Raw genomic sequence first — 25828 nt, forward strand, 5'->3', positions numbered from 1 at the left:
AGCAAGATGACTGAATTCTGCAGTATTTGTTTCCATGCAAAACATTACAGAAAAGATGGATTCTAGCAAGCTGGGGATTAAGTCACAGAAACTCACCTTCTGAAACTTTCTGGGGTCCTCCTGTTTCTGCAAAAAGGACACAAGATACAAGGGAGAGGCCATCTCCTTCCTCAATCATATCAGGACTCTCCTTTGAAATTTTCTTGTCTGGCTTCTTCCCCAAAAGCCTACGCAAAGGACTTTTAAAGGCAGACCTGAACATAAAAGGAGACACAAGTTTGTCACATTACTAATGGAATCTGGCTCTACTACAAGAAAAGGCTACTTAAACAGTACAGCTAACACCCACAATAGGATTAAACTGTATTGTGCTTATTTCTTCTAAGGTCCAACCTGCAGAACAACTGAGCAGCAGAAAAAAGGAAAGACAGCCTGAAAGCACGTCTGGACATTCTGCTATTTACTAGATTAGAGCACTACCTTTAACATATACAGAGACAACATGTTGCATATCCAAGACACCATTTCTGGCTCAGGAAGTCCCCGAGCTGCAGATCACCAGAAGCTGGAGGAGCAGGACAGGAAGTTCTTAAGCTTTTCTCTTGATGTTTTATTTCTCAGTCTGGACAAATCTTTGATCTGAGCCTGTATGGTGCTTCTTAAGTTAAAAATAACCAGTTCAAAGACAGGTGTGATACAAGAAGCAGAGAATCTGTTCCTCAACAGGGTCAGATATTATGCTCACATCAACATGAAGCAGTAACACAGCCACTCATGTAGCTGATGTCAACACATCTCTCTCCACAATCACAGTCTCAAAATGCCCAATTCAAGTACCAGGGGAAAAATCTCCTTTTTTTGTTTTCTTAAAGGTAGGTCAGTCACACACAGAATACATACTTGGCATCTATTTGCTGACTTGCCGGCTGCATGGAAACAACTGCATCCAAGGTAGGTAAGAGGTCACTGGGCTTCTTTTGCACAGGATATTTCTTGTTGCCTTTTTCTTCTATCGTATCTGGTGATTGCTACAGTAGAGAAAATGAGTCAAAAAACTACATATTGAGTGAAATAGATTCTTCAAATGGTTTTAAAAACTAGAATGGTGAAAAAAAGTTTGCTTCATCAAGACAAAACACTTTACCCAACAGATATGAGCGTACTAATATAAGATCAAAGTATATCTAATGCTTTGGTTAAAGGTCTATTTGTTAGAAATTAAGTTTTTCAACTGTTGTAGTGTATTCTAATCACATTTCTTTTTACACAGATATCAAGCCAAAAAAACAACCCGAAAGGAACATAGGCATACAGAACACTCTATAGCCAATTATTCACAAATCTTTAATATTTATAAACAAGGATAATTAAGCATAAATATGAACAATAGTATCAATACCTGATTAATGGCAACAGACTGGGCCAGTGCTGACAGATCACTTAATGAAGACGAATTCCCCTTCTTTCTGCAATGTTACAAGATTAGTTGCAGAATATGTGTTTTCTAGAAGTCTGTCTCCCCTTAATATTTACCGCCTTTTAAATAACCCACATATCAATGTCACATTTGAGAGAGAATCCTCATCAACTCTTGCAACTCACTTTTAAATGCCAAATGTACTGGAGAAGTTATAAAAATGGGTACGTCAGATTTCCTGCCATATCAGAGGTACGAAGCTTGTAAACTGCAAGTCACTAAAACCTTGTTTTCAATGGACAGAAGACACATGAAAATAAACTCCATATGCTAATTTAACTAAAGCCCCGACTCTCCTTTTTAATTCAGCAAGGCAGGCTTTGTATCTTTTGCTAGCTTCTGAAAACATTCTACCCATACAGATTTAACTGTAGGACTGGGAGCTAAGAAAAAGTAGTAGTTGTTCATAGCTCTATTTTCTCCCATAACATGCCCAGATGTAAAGGCTCTCAGGAGCTCTCCATCTATTTTTAAATATTAGAGATATTAGTTTTCTGAAAAAGTCAAAATGATTAGGAAGCTGCCCTTACTCTAGCTGATCCTGAGGAGACTTATCCACACGTGTTCTTTCATCCAAAGACTGGCTCAGCATGTCATTCTGACCAGCATCAGACTGTCTCTTGCCTTTCCACTTCTCTCTCTTGTACTTCAGCTTCCCTGGATCATCCACGTATCTCTGGATTGGAGAAGAAGTGGGACTATCCAGATCTTTGGTTGCTTTCTGAACAAGACGTTTGTTTTTATCTGCCCAGCATTCAGCTGTAGTTTGAAAACTCCCAGCAGCAGATAGCGTATTGTGAAGATTCAGTGCGAGATTTGTTGGCCTTTCAGGGAAGTTAAAGCTTTGGCTGCCTTTGATCTGGTTATTTTGATTCCCTTGTGTTTTCATTCTATCAGCTGCCTTATCATCTATTTTTAATACAGGTGGCTGCTCAGGAATAGAACTACTTTCTTTTATCTTGCTTGACAGTGGAATGTCTGAAACAGCTTTTTTTTCACTTGGACTTTTCTCTCCCTCAGTGTTTCCTTGAAGGACAGTATCTTGTGCTGTGGATTTCTTTGGCACTGGAACAGTTTCCAGGGCCTCTTCTGAAGAGGTTTGTTCCTCAGGGCCCACTAAAGATGGTCCTTCGAAGGAAAACAGGACATGTTTATTCTGTAACTCATTATGTTCCAGCCCCCTCTGCCGGCGAGATTCACGTTTCTCCCGGCTGTTTGTTACTTTCTCAGAGCCCTCTATCACGTTCTTCTGGGGTAATGTGGCTTTTTCAGATGAGTTCAGGTTTTCAGCTTGCTCATTTGGAGTTTGACCTCCGTTGTCAACAGCTTGATCCAGCTCTGATTCGTGGTTCACAGGCAACTGATCTGCTGCTGCTTCATCGTGCTCATCCTTGTTCCTATCATTCTCTCCGTCTTGATCTTCCTGCAGTTCTTTCTGCTTTTCTTCAGCTTTCTGCTTTTCCATAGCCATTTCCTGAAATCTGTTAATAATTTGTAAGATGGATAGACAAATATTTAATGCCCAATGGTCAAGAAAAGTACCCAACTGTTTAAATGCAGCCTAAATAGCAATATAGACACAAAGTACAAATACACTTACAGTCCCAGTATGACTGCGTGGAGGTCTGCTTATTAGGACTGGTGTGCATCAGTGCAGCTCAGCTGAATAATGCTCAAGTCCTAAGCGCTTAACCAGTTTCCACATACCACAAGCCACTGACTACAGTATCACATGGTAATAAGTATCTTTAAGTTGTTTACTACATCAACATATCACACAAAAACTGAGCTTAGCAGGTGAAGCCAAGTAGCTAAAATGCATGTTTTCATATCATATTGCTCCTCTTCTTTTACCTCTTACGCTGTAGATGCCCTCTGACCATGGCTTGCAAGAGACAAATTCTCCTCTTCTGCTGAAGGTAGCATTTTCTCTCCCTGTATCTTCGCCACGCTGACTGAATATAAATGGCAGCATTATTCCTCTGCAGTGCCATCCTAACACAACGGGAACGCCAGCAAGCCTAAGGAGGGAGATTTCTAAAGTAAGGGAGGGGTACTTGAAGGTGGGGAGTGTTATTTGAGAGGGTTGGTTGTTAGGAAAAGATGGGCAATTCTCAGATACCTGTAAAACAATGGCTGCTTGCCGTGTTCTGAGAAAGCGTCTCCTTTCTAACACCATCCTGAGCCAGCTCTGAAGGAGAATGATTTTCCTGATCACTTCTTTGTGTAGTGTATCCTGTAGTATCTGCCGTTCAGCCTCTTTCATAAAAACCTGCTCAGTTAAAGAAAAGTTCATCAATAAACAGTTAATAGCCTTTCAGCCCCCACTGGAGGTATCTCCGCAAACTAAAAAATGATGATGGTAATGCTTATTACTGAACCAAACCTTACCAGCTGACAGCATGCCCAAAAAGTAAAAAGTCCTTTTGTTTTATGAAAACTCAGTGTTTGGATTCTAAAAACATACAACTTCTTCTTACAGCCCTCAAATCTTAGAACCCTTCTAAATTAAAAACACTGACAAGTTTGACAAATACCAACAGCAACAATCTCCCTAAAGCAGTATCCATGTAATACAGAACTGTACTGTACTGCGAGATGACAGGTTGTTTTTGATGCCAAGTTGGCAACTACTAGCATCAGTGGCAACATTTGCAAGAGTTCAAACAGCTAATTTAAATACAAAATGCATGTAAATGAATTGCACTAAATTTTGCAGTATACATCAGTATTTCTTATTGGTTTATGGAAAGTTCTACAGACCTTGGTCTTCCCTATTTGATAGTAGTTTTCATCCAGTTTTAGTTTATTCAAATAAACACAAATGTCTTCCTTAGAGGCTTTGGCATTTTTGGGCAGCAACACCTGAAACTGGTCTATGAATTCCTGTGAAAAGCAGAGACAGAAAGAGATCAAAGTTAGAAGGCAATTCACGAGTTTAGAATTCTAGCTTCATTTTAGAAATTGAGTTAAGTTTAAGCTATAGAGGTTTGAAAGTACTTATTTATCACTCCAAATTGAGCTATTTCTTCCTACTCTGTAAAATGCAGGCTTCCTTTAGCCTCCAGTTAACTGTAAAGATGACATATATGTGATTTATAAAGCTACACGCACAGAGTGTTTTATAGGAAACTAATTCACATACAGAGATGGTAATGTGCAGCACTGATTATATTTGCAATACAGCACTCAGAATGCCTTCTTTCATGCAACAAGTAGAACAACTTACTGGTAGATGATTCATACAATAGTTTAGACTGCAACTTGTTACCATTCAGGCTCTGTCAAAACTACAGTGAATTTTTACACTCCATCCTAAACAGTCATGAGCTTCATGTGAAGAGAGACACAAAAGACTCTGAGGCAATGTGTGCTTTTCCAAAAGGGCAGATACTTCTGAAATCAGTAATCCACTTCCAGTTTCTCACATACCTGGAATGTATATTTAGCACTGTAGCCAGATCTTCTGATTCGCACAGTTTCTAGCATGCCAGTGTATCTTAACTGTTGAAGCACCAGGCCTTCATCAAAGAGCATCTCTTTCTGAAAAAGACCAGCAGTCAACAGCTAGTAAATGCCTGAAGAGTCCTATTTCTGTCCAATAGAGAGAGCACATTTTGTTTTCACACCCTAGCTACCTTTCACCTTCATACAGAACAACAGTGAACAAGTTGAAAGAAATATACTACAGGGCTAGAAGACTTAGATCCTCAGCAGTCAGCTCAGTTCTTAAGGCAGTCTCACCTTCTCAGCATTGGAGCGGATGCAGCGGATGAAGAATGGCTCAGCTTTACCCAGTGTCTCCAATAACTTATTAAGTGAAGTCTGAAATGAAATATTCAGAAACATTTTTATTTTTCAGATATCAACATTTTGAGTTGCATGACAGCAGCACAGCTTCTTCCTCAGAAATAATGATGTTTCAGATCTGATGGCTATACAAAATCCTATTTCATCCAATATGGAGGTTCTCCCACACTGTACAACAGATCCCTGTATTTGCTTTTACTTTTTCTCAAGATAATTAGAAGTGGAGTTTGCATATGCTGTAACAGTAGCACGAGAGCTGCAAACAAGTATGAAGCTGATTGGTTCAGAGAACTAACACATTTCATAGCATAAGGGTAGTCGCTAAATGTAGTCTGACTTTAGTCAAGTAATAAACCCTACTTTAGACAAATGCCAAGAATAAAATCCTCTTTGTTTTTCAAGCAAGATCAGCCTAGATCAGCCCAGGAAGGTCTGTTCCCATGAAGTCAGGGTGCACCCAGAGGTGTGTACCGCCACATCAGTCACCTACCTGGAACTGCGCGCTTATGCTAGGGGGTTTCTTCTTTTTGTGTAAGTGCAAGAGGGATTTCGTAGTTCGATCATGTAGAGTCATGCTTACTATGAGCTTCAGAGATTTGGAATCCAGCAAGTTCTAGAAGAAAGTTTTCATAATCAACAAAGTGCAAATCTCTCAACTGAAGGGGAAATACTTCTGTCTACACCAAAATGAGTAAGAATTAAGCCAACTAGCTAGAGCTCCACATTCAATGACATGTTACACTTCAGATGTATTTATTTTGGACTAAAGCATCTTCTTAAGAGTTGAAACTTTTCCATTGCCCCATTCCAAGAGTGCAAAATGAACAAGGTGAATTACAGAATCACTGTGTTTGCCTTCATGAATTGATTAGAAATGGCTTTATATATTTATGGCATCTCTAGTCTAATTAAACAGATGCCAATTCACAATTTTTTCCTGGTCAGCAATTCTGAGAAAGATGAACATTTACCCATCCTTTAGATTGTCAAAAAGGAAGTTTTAGAGGATAAATGATACAACTTCCCTACACTATGAAACAGCATTTTCTAAAGTGAGTTCTTCAATCAAAATGAAGGTTCATAGTACAAAAACAAAAGCAAAAAACAAGATAAATCTAAATTTACTGAATAACTTTACCTTGGGAATGATCTGCTTTTGTCTGATACCTCTACTTTTCCTGTTAAAATATTAAAAATCATTTAAGAAAAAAAATACACATGACTTTTGTTTATTTCAGCAAGCCAGAAGTTGGTGCAATTTATGAGGCAAGATGAAAGATAGAAGAGAATTAGCACAACAGCATCAGGGTGCGTTCATGCACATCTCTTACAAGTGATCAATGCAAGAAATGCAAACTGCTTCGCAACAGGAATTTTTTTTCTTTTTTAAAAAATCTGTAGGTATCGAAAGCTTTCAAAAGTGAAACATTTTCTCTAAAGCTAAAGCTATTAAAACTTGCACTGTTGCACAGCAATTTTTCTGCAAGTTACTCTATTTAGCTAACTGTACAGTCAATGAACTCTCAATCATAATACTGAGGCACTGGGAAATAAACATACTTGACTGAGAAGCTACTGCTGCTTGCACCAAAACTCCTGTGAAAGTACTTAACTGCTCACAGAAGGACAACACATACCCCAGCACTCCACTTAGGAATTCTGATACGTCTGAGATCATCCCCAGAACCTTCTGGGGCACTACACAAACCTCAGGCAGCATAGCTCTCATCCACAGACACTGAGCTAGAAGCAGAAGCTCTCAGAAACAAGGCTGTAGTTTGCATCCTCCTAATTCTAAGCATGTTAACTCCATGATAAGGCATGTTCCAACTCCATGCCCCACAGTTTACATTTATTCATTATACAACAGATGACGGATTAATTTTCTTACACACACACGTATGTGTGCACATTTAAAGAGTCTTAACCCAGGAGCATACACAGCATTAGCATCCTGAATTTCAGGAAACCATTAGTTCTAACTTGCGAGAGATTTCATCGTCGAACATTTTGCAACAACAAGCTTGTATTACATACTTGGGTTTTAAAGCAAGTTTACATGAAAAGTAGCTTTAGCTTTCAGCTAGTGCAATGAAGCAACAAAGCATTCTCTATAGACTTCATATTTTTTAGAAGAAATTATTTTATTCCTAATTGTCTTATTTATTTTTTTGCAGACGACAAATTCGGGATGAGTATATTTTTTTATGGACTAGAATATCTGCTTGATTACTGTTGCACTTTCAAAGCAATACCTAGAGCACCAGAACTCACATGAAGTGGGAGCGGTGTTGAAGTCGACTGAGTGACCGAAGCAGCTTACAGGGATCATCACCCTGCCATGGAAGTCCTTTTATACTTGCGATGATTTGTTCATGCATGTCTCTAAAATGATTCACAGCAAAACAAAGAAGGCAAACAAATACACACAGCCATGAGAAAGGAAAAAAAGGAGTTAAAAACCCAAGAGATCCCATCACCAAGTGTGCTCCAAACAGCAGCAGGTCAATCCCAGACTACTTTTTCCTAAGCATGGATGATTCTAATGTCATGTCAGCACTTTCTACTCTGTCAGTGTCCTAAAATTTCATTATCAGCATCTCATACTAAACTTACTTTCTAATTCTACCTTTTAATGTAAATTCTTGGACCACCAATTCAGAAAACAGAGGGAAATTTAGCGAAATGTACTTAATGGGCCAAGAACCTTTTTGTTAAGTAACCTTTTCAGATAGATATAAGCTTCTTTATAATCAAGCAGTAAATATTTTTATATATAGATTTAACTACTAAAATGAGGCTGCTTAAGCAGACTTAGTAAGAAAAAGTCAGTCAAATAGCTATTGCAGGAATACTCGGATGAAATTTTGTTTTTTATTTCCATTTCAAACTTATTCACACATTTAGCTTTTCAAAGTAAGCCTGGGATGGTCCCTAATTTGTGGCAAGTTCCATTATGTTAAGCATGCACCATGCTTGTGAAGTGGTGTGTCTTGACACAGAACTTACCTTCTTTACTCTCCAGAGAGGCACAAACCAAAAACAACAGACACATAAGAATCACTTCTGAGTGTTAGATGCTATCACCACTCTGAGCTGCTCACTGAGGCAGCAACGTTCTTACAGACAGTTGCTTGCTGCCCTTGGTACCTCTGAACATTTCTGAATATCAAGATTTTGTTTTAAGGTATCACAAGGAAACAGATACCTTACGCTATGACCAATCCTTTCACCTAAACTGTATCTTTAGTTCTTTGCTGCCAGTGACAGAATGTGTCCAGGAAAACAATTATGAAGCAGCATGAAATCACTATTTTATGTGTACTTCATGGCTTCACCTTTACAAAGAGCATGCTCAGAAGGTCAGTCTGTCCAGGAATGTGCCTCCCTGGCTTTTAAGTGCAGGCCTATTTCTACTTACTTCCTGTTTTCATAAAAAGAAATGATGTCTTCAAAAGCATTTATATCGAAATCCTCAGAACAATCAAATGAGAAATCAAGCATTGAGCAGCTGCAAAAGGAACATGTATAAAACCTAAATACTCCATAGAAAGGCAAACATGCCTATACAGAGTAATGTGCGAAGGCAGTTCTACAGGGCTTGACCTGCCTCCTAATCATGTCAAAAGGCTGCAAAAACCATGAGTGCTCCTACGATTCCTTCAGTGACACAGACTGGCTGCAGAGTAACACACAGTGCTAAAAGCAACATATATAAAGCACAGAGAACTCAAAAACCCAGTGGTAAGTGGAACAAAGGCCATGTCACCAACATTTGGTAGTACTGGGTCTTATATAAAATAAGCAATAGTATTGTTTTGATAGTATTAAGAAGGCCAAACAAAACAAGACAGAAATAAAACTTGCTATCCTTGTGGAAAGATCTAGTTGACATTTGATATATGAAAATACAACGCAGCAACTCAGGTCTTTTCCCTGATATGGGTTAAGTATGTGTTTCTCACCGATAAACTTTTTCTACTGGTGTATTTGATCTCTGGAGTTCTCCAAGGGGAACTCTGGGTCCTTGACGTACCACTCCTGTTATGAAATAATCAACAAGTTGAATTTTGACAAAGATATGAGCATAACAGACAAAAATAAACCAAACCCCATTAACTTTAACAAGAATAATATCTATCCAAGGGCCTGGAAGTTTTGTCTAGTACTTTAGCTATCAAGCTAGACACCAATAGTCTCAAACTCCCCACTATTAGAAAGTAAATTGCAGCTGCTCAGGAAGGCTTTTCCAAATTAGTATTTAATCCTGAACTCATTTGAAAGTTCAGGGAAGTCTGAGAAGATCAAAAGCAGTGGTAAGACGAGCATGCACACTAGAACTAGAAACATCTTCCACGACTTTTACAAATAGAACTTCAAATTTGGCACAACCTGCTGGCAACAGTGCACTTACTGGAAGAGGAAGTCTGAATGACCTCAGATAAAGCAGTGACCATCTCTCTGGTGCGTGAATGTTAAGCCATTTTCACAAGTCAGTTCTGTCCTTAGTAGCAAACCAAGATCGCATCTGGGTGATAAGGTTTTGCCATAAACTAGTTCTGTCAGCAAGTACTAATCATTTGTACAGTATGTGAAAGTGTTTCCAGATCATTTTGTCATACCATACCTGCAGTCTTCTGAGCTCTCTGGCGCCCAGCTTCTGCCAAGACAGCCATTGCTCGAATAGCTGCTCGCAGAACTGCCCAGCGGAACACAGCTACAGGGTCCATTCCTATCAGCTCCCGAACGTAAGCACTGTCACTGCTTCGCAGTAAAGCAACAATATCTGGCCTCATGTAATCCATATTTTTCTCTCTGAAATCCTGCAAAACAAGCACATTGAACCATAAGCTCTCAGGAAAGCTGTTTTGACCCAAGATATTAATCACTATTCGGAGTAATTCATTATTCTACATAGTTCTCACTACAGTGAGCATTATCCTCCAGTCTACATCACCAAATAAGTGCATCTGAGGACACATCTGATCCAGCTCACTCCCAGCAAGTTTTCCACACCCTGACAAAAACTATCAGAAAGGCAAGGAATTTTTTTCTGCAGCCATCCGATCCAACACCTACTTTTATCTGGTATTTAACCTTTCCGGCAAAGTGTCGAATAATAAAAGCAGGCTCCATCACAGGGGTTGCAACAAAAAACTTGTTGTCCTCATGCTGTTGTTTGAATTTTGCAAGTAGAGTCTGGTTGGTGGCATGTGGAAAACTAAGAACACAAAACAAAAAAAGAGGTCAGCTATTTTTCAAATACAGGTACATTTATTGAGGTACTAAGTGACAGAGTGAAGGACACCTATTGATCCTTGCGTAAAGTATTGTATTGTCCAAGATCTCTATACTTTAATTGAGACTTACACACCCGATTTGATTCTTAGAGGTGGGCTTAATTTGTGGACTAAAACCAAACAGCTCCACACATAGCAAAATATTCCAAGGTTTCAAGTGTACGTCAACGCTTCCTCCCACCGCACCAGTCAAGTGTAGCTAGAACCACATTAACTATTTACCACATTTGCTACCTAATGTTCCAAATACTTATATACATGCATTTTACTTTAATTGTAATTCTGTGGTAAAACACAAAAGTTGAAGTTTCTAAGTTTGTTTAAGCCAAAGTTCCATTTTAGCACCAATTTATCTCACCACCATATTGGAGTCATCAGAAGCAAACTAGAGTGTAGATCATAGTTGTAAGATGACCCTTTGCTTCCCACAACATTCCTCTGCTTTTTAAAGTGCTGCTGTATTTCTGTTCCCTTTCACAGTCCTTCCCTCCTCCCTGCCACACATTTTTTTTCAGAAGATGTTTGTTGCTTACTTGCTTTCTTCATCCAGAAGATAGAAGAGGCCAGTGGGCTTCTTGCTGATTAAGTGAATGCAGGCCACATTATCAGTATAGTCAATATTGTGCCAAGTGATCCCTTCACTCTTATATTCCTCCTGTGTAGCTCAAGAAAATTCCCTCATCAGTACAGTGCCCTGACCTTTAATGTCCTGTGGTCTAAGTGCTTAAAAGACATCCTTGAACAGCTATGGCAAGTTGAATTTGTTAGTTCAGGCAGCAGAAATAAAAATGACAAAAATTTATAAATCAGAAGAGAACAGCAGGCATATTGGGTCAGACCAAAGGTCCACCTATGCAAGTTACTCAACAGCGGATGCTTGGGGTAAAACTATTTAAAAACCAAAACAGTGAAAAGAATGTTTTGCTGTGCCTTCCCAGCAACCAGCAGTCTACAAACCTGGAGTTCGACATTACACCTACATCATTACATTAAAACTCTAGGTAGACATACATTGGAGGAATTTAAGTCTATTTTTCTCTTCCATAGATCTTGTATGATGAGAAATGACAAATATTTAACATCAAGTTCCAGAATTTCCAAACTGCACTGTCAGATCAAATAACAGAAGTTTCAAAACAGGCAGTTAAGCCCTATACAACATCAACACCAGAACTTCCCTAAGGAAGCAACGTATATCACTTAGGTTCAGAAAATTTGGAGCTCTCAGACAAGAGAATGCAAAGCTCTTCTGCTGAAATGACAATGCATCAAATGCTTGACAGGACAAGCTTCCTGTTAAGATATGGAACCAAAATACCAGTTTTTCTTAATGCTGTAAATGCCTAGAGAAGAAAAAATAATGATAAGGTACTAATGTTATAAAAAGATATCACACAGAAAATTAACTAAGTTTTGTGTTTAACAGACAAAGAGCACCTCTCACTATTCTATATAATGATAAGAAATGGATTATTTTTAAGTAGGTAGAATTCAGTCTGCCTAACACTAGACTGCTCAGTGTGCACGCCTCATTACAGAACTGAAATGCCATTTTCCATAGACAAAAACGTCTTTCTTTAAAAAGATATAGAGATCCCCCTGAGGGCCTTCCTGCTGCAAGAGATACAGGAAATGGGTCATTCAAGGATTAAGCTTATTTGGAAAAATGGCATTAAAAAAGAAAACAATGTAACTATTTACTCTAGTTAGCTTGCATAGCCACTTCTGTCATAAGTTACAAAATGAGGACCTCAACATTATGTTTAGATATGAAGTTTGCATGTTTGCTAGTTTTCTTTAAAACGCTTCTTTAAAGCTATCCATATATTGCTGACAAAATACCACATACTACAGAATGACTTCTTTCTTTCAGCAGTGTGACCCAAGAACAACAATTTAGCACAAACCAGAAAAAAAACAGTCTAGAACAAAAAACCCCCCAAAACCTCAGTCTAGAAACAGGATCTGTTTGCTCTTGCAGCACTCTAAGCTCTCTGTAAGATGATGATACCATCTGCAAACATGTAAATCAACATACACCAGCATTACCAGGATTTCAGAACTGCTGCCAATATCAACCTACAGTTGTATCCCCTAAATGCAGTCAGGTGGGAGAAGCAACAAAGACTAGTTACTAAATATTTACAAACTGACAAAAAGAAGAGAAACTGTTTCTCAACCATTAAAACAAAACAGAAACCTGAAACAAACACCTCCTCACCTACCATTAAAAACAAAACAAAAAACAACAAAACAAAACAAAAATACCATCCCTGAAACAAACACCTCACCTACAGACTTTCAATCTCAAAGTTCACAGTTTCATCTAACTTTCCTCTGGGATTGCCTGAATGCCGTCTCAGTTTCTTGCAGTCAAGAAATGTAATGCTAGACCTTGAAGAAAGATCCCACTATCATTAGCAGATGTAGAGCACTAAATACAAAGCTACAACCTTCAAATAACAAGAAATAATAAAACAATAAATTAAAAAAATAAGACTTTTAGAAATATATTTAAGGAATCACAAGAATTATGCCATGGGGGTTTTCAGAATAGTGGTTAAATTTGCATAATATATGAGCACTTGATAAAAGAAGTTTTTATTTCAGCAACTCTAATTTCTTACCTGTTCCAGTTTGAAAATATGCTGATTGAAATAATACTGCAGCTGCTCATTTGCATAATTTATACAGAACTGTTCAAAACTGTTGGTTTCAAAGTCTTCAAATCCAAAAATATCAAGTACACCAATGGACAAACACTAAAAGAAGATGTGAAAATCTAGTTAAGTAACCTGTCATACAGTGACTGAAGCCACAACAGCTAACCATTACAAGAAGCACTGTAGTGTATGTTAATAGATTTTGAATATTTAACAGTTATGTCTATTGTGAAAACAGAGATGATTAAATATTACCAAGAAATTTACCATGGACTTCAGAATAATCACAATTTAGCCCAGATATCTGAACATGTCAGCTAGAGAGTTGTCTGTTAGCTCTAAATACATAACTGTCTATAAAGACTTGTTTTTGTGAGAAACTTACTGTAACAGATTCCTCCATGTCCTTCTTATTAAGGAGGGCATGATTAATTCGCAGAACGATCCAATCAAACAGAGCACTGTATAAGGACTTTGCCATTGAATCACGTGCTGTTACTGCCTGCAGATAAAACAATGTTCACAACCTTGTTAAAAAAAGCATTTATATTTCAGACCAGTGTCACTCAAAGGTTACAATCTTAGCACAGACAAATGAAAACAAGATTGTCCTTTAATGCTAACTTCTAACTTTCCAAATATCCCTCACTAAGTGTGGAAGTGTACCATATTAGATTTTTTACCCAAAAAAGTAAGTTTCAGTTATTTAAAATCATTCTACTAGTGTTCTTTTACTCACCTCATTGAGACTATATGGCAAAATAAGCTTATCATTAGCAGTCACAGTTTTTCTTTTTGTTAGCACTTCTACTAGAATTTCTCGTTTAACCTTCAAAACAAAGAACAACAGTTACTGTCACCCTCAAACTCCCCAATGAGTATAATCTGATAGCAACAGTGGACATACAATTTCTTCAGAGAAGCCCAAGCTCTTTGACAACAGCTACATGTAGCATTCATCAATAGCTTTACAAATTCTTCAACTTCTTTAAACTATTGTCATCTTAGATTTATTCAGATGTTTCCATACAGTGGTGAAGAACACATCTCCATTATGTTTACTGCTGCTCAGGAATATGATCAGTGAATAAACACATTCTATTTCCATGCTATAGGCTATATTAAATCACTAAGCCCAATAATTTCACCAATTTCATCCATTTTCCATGCTATAAAATAAATGTTGTCAAAGTACCATAAATCAGATCTAGATATAGCAAACTGGGCAACAATATATTAAGATAAAATGCTGAGGTAGATCATGACAAAAAGGTGTATCAAACATCAGAGCTAAAGAGAAATACTCTACTTTCAAAAGCTGGGAAAGAATGTCCAACACTTCAGGAGGTCCCACTTCCAACCCTTCATCACGACCTGTAGCTTTCTTCTTGTACGTAACGTTGCCCAGATAAAGAATAGCTGAAAGTATTGAGAAAATCCTAAAGAAGAAAATTGAATTTTATAAGAATTTTTCTTATGAGTTCATTATAACAAGTTAGCAGACATAATTCTACTTCAAGATTATCTGTAAGGCCTCAAATACTCAGCTCTCCTTGCTTCCTACTGGACTAAATGGGATCCCAACACATATACAGTGTACTGTAATTCAGGAACATTAACTAGTTATCAGCAACAAATGCTTAAAGGATTCCACTTACTGTTTTTTTGTTGCTGAAAGGAAGCCAACCATCTCCATGGCTTGTTTTAATCTTTCAAAGTCATGTCGGAGATCTTCCCCATCTTCAATTTTCAAGTTATGCTGTGAAGAGATCCATAAATAAAGGCAATGAACGAATCCCAAACATCACAAGAAAACAAGAATAATCTGTTGTGCTTTCTTTCATCTTTAACACAACAGACAAACACTTACCAATGCATTGGTAAATCCCTGTCACATTACCTGATTGAGGTAGAAATAATCTTCAGGTTGCTTGAGGTGAAATTCTTTACGCTCTTCCTCATTGACTCCAAGTAGCAAATAATAAAAGACATGGTAGTTCCTACAAAGTCAAAAAATTTCTCTTTCATGAAAACATAATGATTTTTATTTTATTCTATATACTTCAGATGTTCCTAAACTCTTGCACTAATTATAATTCTGTCAGTAACCTGTATTAATCTCTTACCTTTCATCTTTTTCTTGAGAAACCAGACGAGATTTTTCAAGCAGGTATTTTTCAACAACAGCCCTGAAGAGCCACAAAAAATTAAAAAAGCATGAGGGCAAAAGAAAAAGACCTCACAAAATAACTGACAGCAACTGCCAAGAGAGTTGAAATAATTAAATCTGCACTAAAATATACAAGAGAATAGCTTAGTCACTACCTTAAATCTAAAACAAAAATTTCAGTATGTATTATATTGTAATTGGAACAAAGCGAAATATCAAAGGAACACCTATCTTCAGTGCTTGGTTTTAGTAGACATAACTGGAAGAAGGCAGACGAAGCTACAAAAGTGCTGATGAGGAATTGTAAGCAGAAACAAGACATGCAGAGTGCTAACAATATGTTATCTATTCTGAGATTAACAGTTATCTGACAAGGAATGCAGAGGCTACAAGACCCAAAAATATACTGGGTAACCGTCTGATTTTCAATCCAACAAATTTGCTAGATTTTTATGACTAATAAAGAGGAACAAAGCATAATCTTTGATTAATATTGAGGGACTACAGTAATATGACATTATAACATCTACTACAGGGTGAGAAATACAAATAGAATTCTAAGACTCAGCTGTGACTATCATATTAAAAAAATAAATGTAGGTATAGAATAGTCTATATTTGATCTTCAGATAGAAGCACACAATTTCAATTAAGTCAAGTAAAATAATTATTTCTCTAGTCTTTATCTCTATAAGTAGTGTTTAATTTGTTTGTTTAAAATGGCTTCCTCAAATCTATTTCACTTCTAACTCTTTTTAAGAACTTAGATCTTTTGTTTTTAATTGCAAAATGAAGAGGACAACAATTGTTATGAAAAAAGTCTTCACCTTTCATGGAGGTGAAGATTCAGCAGCAGTCAAATTCTTAACTCGGTATGGTTGTACAGCAAGGTAAGAATACTATGCATCACCTGATTATTCCACAAAGCTCAGTTAAAGAGTTTTGAAAACTCCACAGCAGCAAGCTATTCTTATTTGAAAAGAGCCTCGATAAGGCGTCATTTTATATACAGAGTCTTCACCAATTCCTAACTGCACAGAGATCAACCCCAGGAGAACTTCATACTGTACTTACCCTCGGACAATACCGTTCTCTAAATAGTTGACTTGAATAAACTTTCCAAAACGACTGGAGTTATTGTTATGTGCAGTTTTTGCATTTCCAAATGCCTGTAATAAAGCAAAATGAGTTAATTTGCAACTAAACAAAATATGCCAACATATAGCTTTTCAAGCTCCTCTGTTCATTGTTCAGCCTCCTGCTAGCTTGCAGTATAAACTTGAAATACTATGAAAATGGCAGCATACAGAAACCAAAAAGGCAGCTTAAGAAGCCTCCACTGTTCCTCACAGATCTATATACGTTTATTATTTGCCCCATGCAGTAATATTTGAGGGACTGAAGGAGGGGAATAATAGATTTTGATATTTCTAAGAGTACAGGAAAGGTAATCACAGCTAGAGCGCGCAAATCAGCTTCCATCACTAACCATTATGACCTTAGGTTATTCAGTAGAAAGATGACAGCACAAATTACCATGAGATTTCCTTTCCCATAGAAAAGCCACCAACTAAGTCTTAGTCCCTGACGTATTGCTCCCACTCAAAGATTTTAAAATAAACACTTTTTTTTTTTTTTTTTTTTTTTAAGTGGGAACAGAACATTAAGATCTTATTTATAAAGTTAGCCCATGATTTTTCAAAGTTGTGCATTCAAAAAACAAGCAGAAAAACTTTGGTTTACAGATCCACGTCATACTTACTGGCCAACTAACTGCCACACAACACCAAAAAATGTAGTTTCATTATGAGGTGTTAGGAAAGGCGAAAAAACAGGCCTGGCACAAATTCTAATCGTGCATCTTTAATACTTCTACCTATACCATGACAGTTGGTAACCTCTGACAGCTGATAACCTCTGATAGTTGCTAGTAAGTACATAACACAAAATATCCTCTGCATGAGCCACACTTAAGAACTATAAAGACAACTTATTACATCTAAAAATCCAGCAGAATTAGTTATTGGGAATGTCCTTAATTTTATCAACTCTTCTTAACTATGTGTTCTTAGGTTAAGAGAAACTTGTCATCCTTCTAACATGCAGGAGGCAATCCAGCATGTAGGGAAGAGATCCTGTGTAAAATGCAATTGTTTGGAAAAACACACTGCTGGTTATAGACTGTCACCAACAATTCCTGCCACAGATATTTCCTCTTAACGCTCCAAGCAATTAAGGCCCCCATTAGGAAATCCGCCTGCCCTAATATAGAACATTCGTGGGATGATTTCACAAAAATGCCACCCTCTTCCTCCACACACACATCCGGGGAATGATGGACATCTGCATACTCTACACAATATAAAATTGCCTAATAACGGTGAATCCTAGGGGAGTACTCTTTTCATGACAATCACACTGTCTGCATATTGAAACTCTTCCCTTCTCTCTCTCTTTTTTTCTTTGTTTTAAACCACCTTAAGGGTTGCAGCTGCACTAAAGTGTGACGCCTGGATCGTTGCTATTTCCAAAATATATTCTCAAAGCCCTCTTACAAGTAGATTTCTACTACAAGCTGCCCAGCATTCAGAGAATCCAAGAAACTTCTTATAAACTGGGAGAATGTCCATAATTCTTCAGAAAACTGTTATTTCTGACCTAAAGGAATAAGCTAAAGGAGCTCTTCATGTGCAAGGTGAAAACCCACAGGGTGATTCTGCTGTAACTTCAGAAAGGTCAGTGGGTTTCTGAGGTGAGAGGATTTGTGTCTAGTGATGCTTATCGATAACTGAGGCTGAGTTCAGCCTTCTACTTTCTACAGACCATGCTACATGTGTTGTAATCCAAACAGCATCCCCATTCAGATTTTTCAAAGCAAGCATTGACCAGAGTCATCGATATATTTTTTCTAGCTACTATCCAACAAGTTATCACCCAGATTTTTTTTTTTTGGAGACCATATTGCATACACAGGCGTATTACTGTATGTACAAAATCCAGGTCAACTCCTTACAGATACCAAACACCACCAAATCAAAAGTGGAAGTCCAGTAACATCAGCAGATCAAATTGTCTTCTTCATAAACCAAAAAACCCCATTCCTCTCCCACCAACAGTGGCTCAACTGTGGCGCTCTGAAGAACACCATCCAACTTCTCACTTAGTATATTAAGAAATTTGTTGTAGTGAAGCTTTACCAGGCTGCAGAATATCGGACTTACAAATTGAATGCAGAAAAACTACTTTTTAGAAAGTTTAGAAACTTAAGCCACCAGTTAACTACCAGTTTACTAGTTATAGTCAAGAAACCAAACCACTGCATAGCTACATTTTCTGCATTATTTTTTAATAACAAATATTTTGGCATTACAGAGTTAAGAAATCTCATAACCCGGGCTTCCTGAAAAACTTTTCTTAGTGATTACTCGTGTAAGCAATGAATACAGTTTAAAACTAAAGGCTCTTATGACCTCATGTGTCTGGTATTTAGTCAAAGCATACAGCAAATTCTTAAAAGCTGATCTAATATTATCAGTTTTTAAGGAAAGTTTTCATGTACTGAATGGCTTTCTCATAAGAGCCTTTAACATCTACAACTTTTTAAAGAACATTTCAAGTCACTTAACATTCTGGGTGGGAAATTTTTTTTGGTAACATTTAACTTTAAACTCTAATCACGGCCACGATATTCTTCAACATACTTTGGTGAGCTAACTGTAGAAGTGACATTCCTGCCTAAAATCAGAAAGGTGCAAAAATTCAGAATGTTTAATATTTTGGTATTTAGAAGTTAGATATGTTTAACTTACCTGTAACTTTATCCTACCAAAAAAAAAAAAAAAATCAAGTGAAAAATCTCCCTGGCTTAGAGAGCCACCTTTGTTTTTACAAAATTAATTCAGAAGATGTGAGGGGACAAGAGACAATTTCAGCTAAAGAAAAATAATACTTTATATAACCAAATCCAATTACTGTTTTCCCATGTGAGTCCATGAGGAGACAGATAAAAATGAAAAAGTAAATCTCTCCAATGCAGAACACTAACTATATTTAAAAAAAAAAAAAAAAAAAAAAAAAAAGGCGAGCCAAATTAGCAGACCAAGGCCAGCAGGAATCAGAGTTGGGAGAGCCTATTCTGGGAGTCAGGAAGTCATCCAACCCATCCTCTTACCTTGGAATGAAAGAGGCATAAACTGGACTCTACTACTCAAAACTCCTTACAACAGTGACAGCTTGAAAAGGGAAATGCCAAATCCACCTTCTATTTGCTGTAAAAAGAAACCCCAAACATAAACCTATCACCTCCCTCAGGAACACAGCTAAAAATCTCATTTAATTCTTTCATAACAATTGCCAAAATCTGAAAAAAAAAGCTACCAATGTTCTTATGTAAACCATTCTAATCCATGGCAGAATCACACTGCACAGACCAACCTTTTCATGTGCCAAATGACATCAAAGACTCAAGTTACACACCCTGAAAGAGGAAATGACCACTTCAGAGCTGAACTCAGTTTAGTAGTGGTCTTCACCAACAGGCTGCAAAATCTCTACTCATCAACACAGAAGTTGCAGTGTTCAGGGTAATTTTTCAGCTCTGCATGCTGGGCAACTGTGCATGTCCTGGGGAAGTCTAAGCAATCCACACGATAAGGCTGTATAAAGGACAAGGTGATTTTTCCCCATGAGATTTGTGCAGCAGGGAAAAGTATGCAACACATTTATACCAAAAAAAAAACACCTAGTAACATCCAACCAAATGGAAAAAGGAAGTTCCATTCCTCCTCTGATTATGATTCTTAAAACAAACACATGCAGATAATAGCCTCAAAACAACTACTTTCCCTTAAATAGAACAGACTACACCCACTAAATATATATCCAGACTTTTATGGCAAATACAAATGAAAACCAGAGTTGAAGCACGACTCAGCTTAAGTCCATCTTATACCAAAAACCACAAACACAATGGGACTGTAATAAAGAAAACAGAGCTGACAGCAAATTGCTTTACTCTGTTTTCCATAGAATGGTAAAGCATAGTTTACTTTCTACAATGAAATTTAACAAGCTTTTTAATATGCCGAGTTCTAGAAAATCTTATCCCCCCAACCCACCTAACTGCAGTCCATATTAATCAATTCATATTTACAACTGCCTTCTTTAGAAGGCCACTTAATGATTGCTTCCTGTTTGACTTTCCATTTTATTTGAGCCTTAATTCTTTCCAACGAATGGTTCAGTGCCATTAAGAAATCTTCAAGAACATAGCCAAATGGAAATAAGCAATGCTTTTCAAAATAATATATGAAAAAGTTATGACAACGCCAGTATTTCCATCTGTCCCACTGCTCCTCAGCTTCCATTTCAGAGGGAAATGAACTTTCAGCCCACGAAGAAAATAACTCCTGTAATAAACCCGGATACTAAGGGTTACAATTTAACAGCAGACAACAAGCCAACAGGAGCTTTGCTGCCAGAAGAAGCTCCAATTCCTTCTTATTATGCCCCTCTCCACATGCTCCCATCCTCTCGCTCAATTTTCTGCCACTACTAAATTAATTGGCTTGAAGAATCTGATCAGTCACTTTAGGTCTCCAAAGTAAGTTCAGAATCTTAGATTGTACACTGTGCATTTTATATCTGAAACATGCGTTTTAAGACATTTTCCCTGATGAAAGGAAAATACAAATTTCTTGGAAACTTCTTAAGTGTGTATGGAAAGGTTTAATCCTCTTGTTCAAGACTCTATAAAACAAAGGTTTGATTCACTATTCCCTGTTTGACTCAAATAATAGCTCCCAAATGCAAATTCCTTCTTGGGACTTCAACTGTAAGTAAACTGAACTTAACAGTCGGTACAAGAAGGCAAAACTCCAAGTCAGGGAGCTGTACTTTAATCACTAAATTTAGAAGAGGATGAAAAAGCCAGGAGTATCTTAAAACAGAGCCTATCTTTATCTTCCTACCAGTTTTAAAGAAATTGCTCTTCACTAGAGACAATCTTCGTTAGCCTGGAGAAACAATTAAAAAAAAAAACAGAGCAATTCCTATACAGGTAGGGCAACTGTATGTCTCGTGAACTGTGAAAAACCAGCACAACACACAGCTTTAGGCTGTGCTGAAGCACCACTGTCCCATGGAAGCAGGCAGTCTTTCAGAGTCTTTTTCTCTAGAAAGCTGCAAGCAGTGCTAAACATCATCAGAAGTAGCTCGAGTTCCCTCTGCTTAGATCCTTATAAACAGTTCAGACTCTGGTGCAGAGATTGAGCAAGAAGCATCTGAGGATCAGAGACGAACCCATGACCAGCTTTGCTTTCACTAGCGCATGTGACAGCAATTGTGCCAGTACCATGTTTAACTACGCTGTCTCAGTATCATGTATTTAATTTCTCAGATGTTTGAGAAGGTAGTATCAAACAACATTTAAGGTCAAATCTCCTTTCACAGTACAGCTATACCTCCATTCTTCAAAGTCTAGAAATTGTGAAAAAGGAGCTAAAATATTAACAATAGTTTATCTGCAAATTCCTTACAGATTTGAATACAGATTAGTCAACACAAACAGGATTCAGTAAGAAATATGATTCCAAGTTCACTAAGTATGTGATGATTAAATTATAAATCCATCTCCATAACACACTAATACTGCTCACCTCTCTGTGCTAGAAATGTTTGCTTTATCTCCTTAAACTTTTACAAAAGGTCAGCCTATAAAAACAGACACATTTTAATTAAGTAAAAAGGGGAAGGTCTGAGCCAAAATGCAACCAAATTTAATATCATAAAAGTCAGGGAAACAGACATCAGTCAAGAGCAGATTTTCATCTTTCAATGAGGACTCAAAATAAAACTTCAAAATTAAACAGAACATTCTCAAATACCCTAGGCACACTACAGAACTGTTCATGCAAAAAATCCCCTGAAACATCCATTTAAGAAAAATTCCCTTTTATCGCTTCAGTTCCCTTAAGTAAAAACCCAAATGAGTCACCACCATTGGATTTAGAAGTGACCAACTCTTCTGTTAGAGTTTGTCGTCAGTTTAACTTCCACAAAACAAAGCAAGCTTTCTGTGCATTCCTCTGAGACCGAAATTTGTCTCGGTTTTTTTAAAATTACGTTTAGTGCCTGGAATTGCACAAGAACATCCGTCTTGGGAAACATGGAAGCTTCACTGTCAGCTGAATTCACCCTGCTATATTCAAAGCAGGATAGCTTGATTTTACCTATGTTCTAAACCTACCCCAGCATCACTTTCTGATACGCACCTAAGTTATGAGAACAGAGAAGTATATTCCCACTACAAAAATCACAGGTACCCTGTGATTTATTTCAGCCTGGGCAAATCTTAGCCTCTGCAAGTTTCAAAAAGGTTTCTTTCTCCATAATTTCAAGTCAATGAATAATATTTTCAATACAAAAACATATGTTCTATTCTGAAAGATGTTTTAGGATTCAGATATCCCTACTTTTTTTATATTTAATTGTCAAATTCCTTTAACTTTTGCAATATTTGGGAGAACGAGTTTGCACTGAATCCATTTGCGACTGAAACACCGTCAAAGTAGAGCAAGAAGTTTCTCTGAGAATTTCAGACAAGAGCCTCACATTTTAGGCCACATGTACTCCTACAGACATGTTAGAAACCACTTGGCAAGTTTGCAAGCTAAGCTTTCAATTGATCACCACACTTCCAGCTAGCAAGACTATTTTCTGATGAAATGCATTCATAAGTGCTCAGTGGAAGTCTGAAGAAGTTGCAGTATTTATCACAACCAATCCTACTGTAGAAAACCAGAAATGTTTCTTCATGAACATTCTCAGACATACACAACATCTATGTGTTACTTCAGCAAAGTTAATAATTTTAATTTTGAATCTAGGAGTATGCGTACTTCTCATTCAGTGGGAAAAAAGGCAACACAAGATTCTACTTCTCTACCTGGTTTGACACAGCCGTATCACATCCGCTAGACTAGGATCTGAAACAGTTAATTTTATCAAAGGCAGAAAGATCAGCTGATCAAACAGTGCTTTCCACAGTGACCCCTTCCTGTTTTCTGTTTAGAACTGCAAACTTGAACTCCAGCAACCAACAAACCTCAAACAATTTTACTTCTCCTTTCAAGCAGCAGAAAGCAAGGCAAAACAGAACTTGCATATATTCCTTATACTTTACAGAAAAGCTTTCAAGTCACATTTATAAATGTAACGTTTTAAAGTTTAACTTCATTGCTTTTTCACATTTCATTTAAAAGCTTAAAAAAAAAAAAAGCTTTATTTTTTTAAATTAAAGTGTTGTTACATTTGAGAATATTTAAACCTAACAATTATAACGGCCACATTCAATCACCTTGCTGTTGAAGATTTTATTACAGGTGACCATTACATCCATTCAAGCTTTCAGAGTTTTTCCTTTCAGATGAGAAACTAAAAGGAAAAGACTGAAGTCTGAAAGATCAGTTTAAGTTTGTCCTGCCATTACCCAATGTAAGGCAAGCTGTACCCCCCTCCTTCTCATGTGTTTAGTTTTGCTTTCTGTTGGAAATACTGTAGTAATTAAAAACCAAAACTAACTCACGCTTTCTCTCCAACTAACAATATTGTTCTCTTCAAAATAAACAAGTGTAGAAAGGAAATAACTCCCTCAAAAAAGTGAGTTCATAAAAATGCTGTGGGACATGCTTACACACAAAGGCACAACTACACTAAGCAGTTAATGTTTCAGTGGAACAATCTTTTTATGAAAACATTTACTTACAACTTGATGCAAATGCCATCAAAACTTTAAGGTGGAAAACACAGGTAACCTCTGTCCCAGAATATTAGTGTTTAGCAGTGGAAAGTTAAGTTGGTTATAAATTAAAAGCAACAGGAAGTCAACTGAATGGAAGGATGAATTAAGGAAAATCAATTACAAGCAGCTGAGCAACACAGCCAAACACCAAGGCGGTCCAGTGATATTTAAAGCCTAAACCAAGTAGGTGACTCAGAAGTAATATTCAACGGCAGTTATTTGAAGTTTTCAAAAAACAATTTTCACAGAAGGCAATTTTAGCATAAATTTACCTCCAGAACTGGTCCAGCTCCTAGAATAGTCCTCTCCACACCACTTGCGTACCCTTTCTGGCTCAGTGCCGTGAGGCAGTGAATTAAGAAGTTTGTGCTTTGTGTTTTCCCAGACCCACTTTCACCTGATATAACTATGCACTGATTAACATGTTTTTTAAGCATTGTGTGATAAGCTACATCAGCAATGGCAAAAATATGAGGCTCCAACTTCCCAAGCTGATGATTCTCATACATCTTGACATATTTGGGATTGTAAATGGGCAGGAACTTGAAGGGATTAATGGCAATCAGAATACTTCCTGCGTACGTATAGATTTTGTGTTTTAGAAAGCGGCATTTCAGATTTTCTAGGAGCATTGTCTCCGTTAAGTTGGGAAGATTGCACAAATCATCAAAGTCCTCCTGATGCCACGGAAGAAAACCCCTTTCAACCAAACGTCGAGCATCTGTCTCCTTGGAAAGCAATTGCATCTGGACATATTTGATGGTCCCATCAGTGTTCCTTTCTTGCAGAAGAAAGTAGTACCCATCCTTTTGTGGATGCTCATCCTGAGCACGGCGAGGCCAAAGTAAAACCCTATGAACAGGAGAATCATTTATATCAAGTACCCATTCTTCACCACCCGATTCTTTCACTTCCACGAGCACATAATGTTTTGAGACATCCAAGTTTAAGATATTAATCACATCCTTGATGACATCTGAAGATGTGCTGTCCTTGGTTGCTGTCACTTTGCAGCAGGGAGCACTTTCTGTTGAGAGTTGGGGGTAAATATGAAGATTATAGGCTGCCTTGGCCTGGCAAACTGCACTGTCAGCATCTTTTAAACTCATTCTGTCCCCAAATGGGCTTCAGTCTTCCACCCCTGATTAATATGCAGTGCCCATCGTCTGAAAAAGAAAAAAGTCAGGTGTAAAAAAAGGTGCACAAGAGATATTAGGGCAAGGTTTCATTTTCTGGAGGAGAATAAAGTTATTAAATAGTCAAATTATTACAGAACAAATGCACTACTTATGCACATCAGTGATATTATTTCAAACAGTCTGCTTAGCCTACCCCACGGAGTAAATAGCTGCCACAACATCTATCCTCTTTTCACTTTTCTTTCTATTCTCTTGCCATTCCTTCTTCCCTATTATGGCAGCACAAGCATCCATAAGCCATAAGCCACAAAGCAAACTGAACTGGGATAAAAGTCCAAATTAAAACTTCCTTGTTTCCCCAGGTTAGTTTTAACTATTATAATTTCCCTGATCTGGTTCACCGTATGGTTACACAAACTATTAACTATATAATTTCCCTGATTTGATTCACTGTATGGCTACGCAAACA

The 25828-nt window shown here is 37.4% G+C and overlaps 1 protein-coding gene across 2 annotated transcripts in view; it reads right to left on the reverse strand.

The window, feature by feature from the left end:
- MYO9B (myosin IXB) overlaps positions 1–25828 on the reverse strand; it is a 44597-nt gene that overhangs the window by 9209 nt on the left and 9560 nt on the right. Inside the window, exons 2-27 of one of the 2 annotated variants that reach the window (XM_032994643.2) lie at positions 24493–25386; positions 16495–16589; positions 15377–15439; positions 15151–15250; positions 14909–15009; positions 14560–14689; positions 13990–14079; positions 13636–13752; positions 13215–13349; positions 11121–11242; positions 10367–10508; positions 9915–10110; positions 9253–9328; positions 8297–8299; positions 7562–7672; positions 6426–6465; positions 5778–5900; positions 5222–5302; positions 4910–5020; positions 4241–4363; positions 3600–3749; positions 3332–3498; positions 2008–2958; positions 1400–1466; positions 901–1028; positions 97–254 (exon numbers count right to left, since the gene is read on the reverse strand). In XM_032994643.2, coding sequence (XP_032850534.1) covers positions 97–254; positions 901–1028; positions 1400–1466; positions 2008–2958; positions 3332–3498; positions 3600–3749; positions 4241–4363; positions 4910–5020; positions 5222–5302; positions 5778–5900; positions 6426–6465; positions 7562–7672; positions 8297–8299; positions 9253–9328; positions 9915–10110; positions 10367–10508; positions 11121–11242; positions 13215–13349; positions 13636–13752; positions 13990–14079; positions 14560–14689; positions 14909–15009; positions 15151–15250; positions 15377–15439; positions 16495–16589; positions 24493–25329 — 4417 coding nt within the window. In that variant the 5' untranslated portion in view covers positions 25330–25386. The remainder of the gene's footprint in view (positions 1–96; positions 255–900; positions 1029–1399; positions 1467–2007; positions 2959–3331; positions 3499–3599; positions 3750–4240; positions 4364–4909; positions 5021–5221; positions 5303–5777; positions 5901–6425; positions 6466–7561; positions 7673–8296; positions 8300–9252; positions 9329–9914; positions 10111–10366; positions 10509–11120; positions 11243–13214; positions 13350–13635; positions 13753–13989; positions 14080–14559; positions 14690–14908; positions 15010–15150; positions 15251–15376; positions 15440–16494; positions 16590–24492; positions 25387–25828) is intronic. The other variant, XM_032994651.2, reaches the window with a different exon arrangement.

This window comes from Tyto alba, unplaced genomic scaffold (assembly GCF_018691265.1).
Source record: "Tyto alba isolate M040663 unplaced genomic scaffold, T.alba_DEE_v4.0 Super-Scaffold_20000042, whole genome shotgun sequence".
Classification (NCBI taxonomy): Eukaryota; Metazoa; Chordata; class Aves; order Strigiformes; family Tytonidae; genus Tyto; species Tyto alba.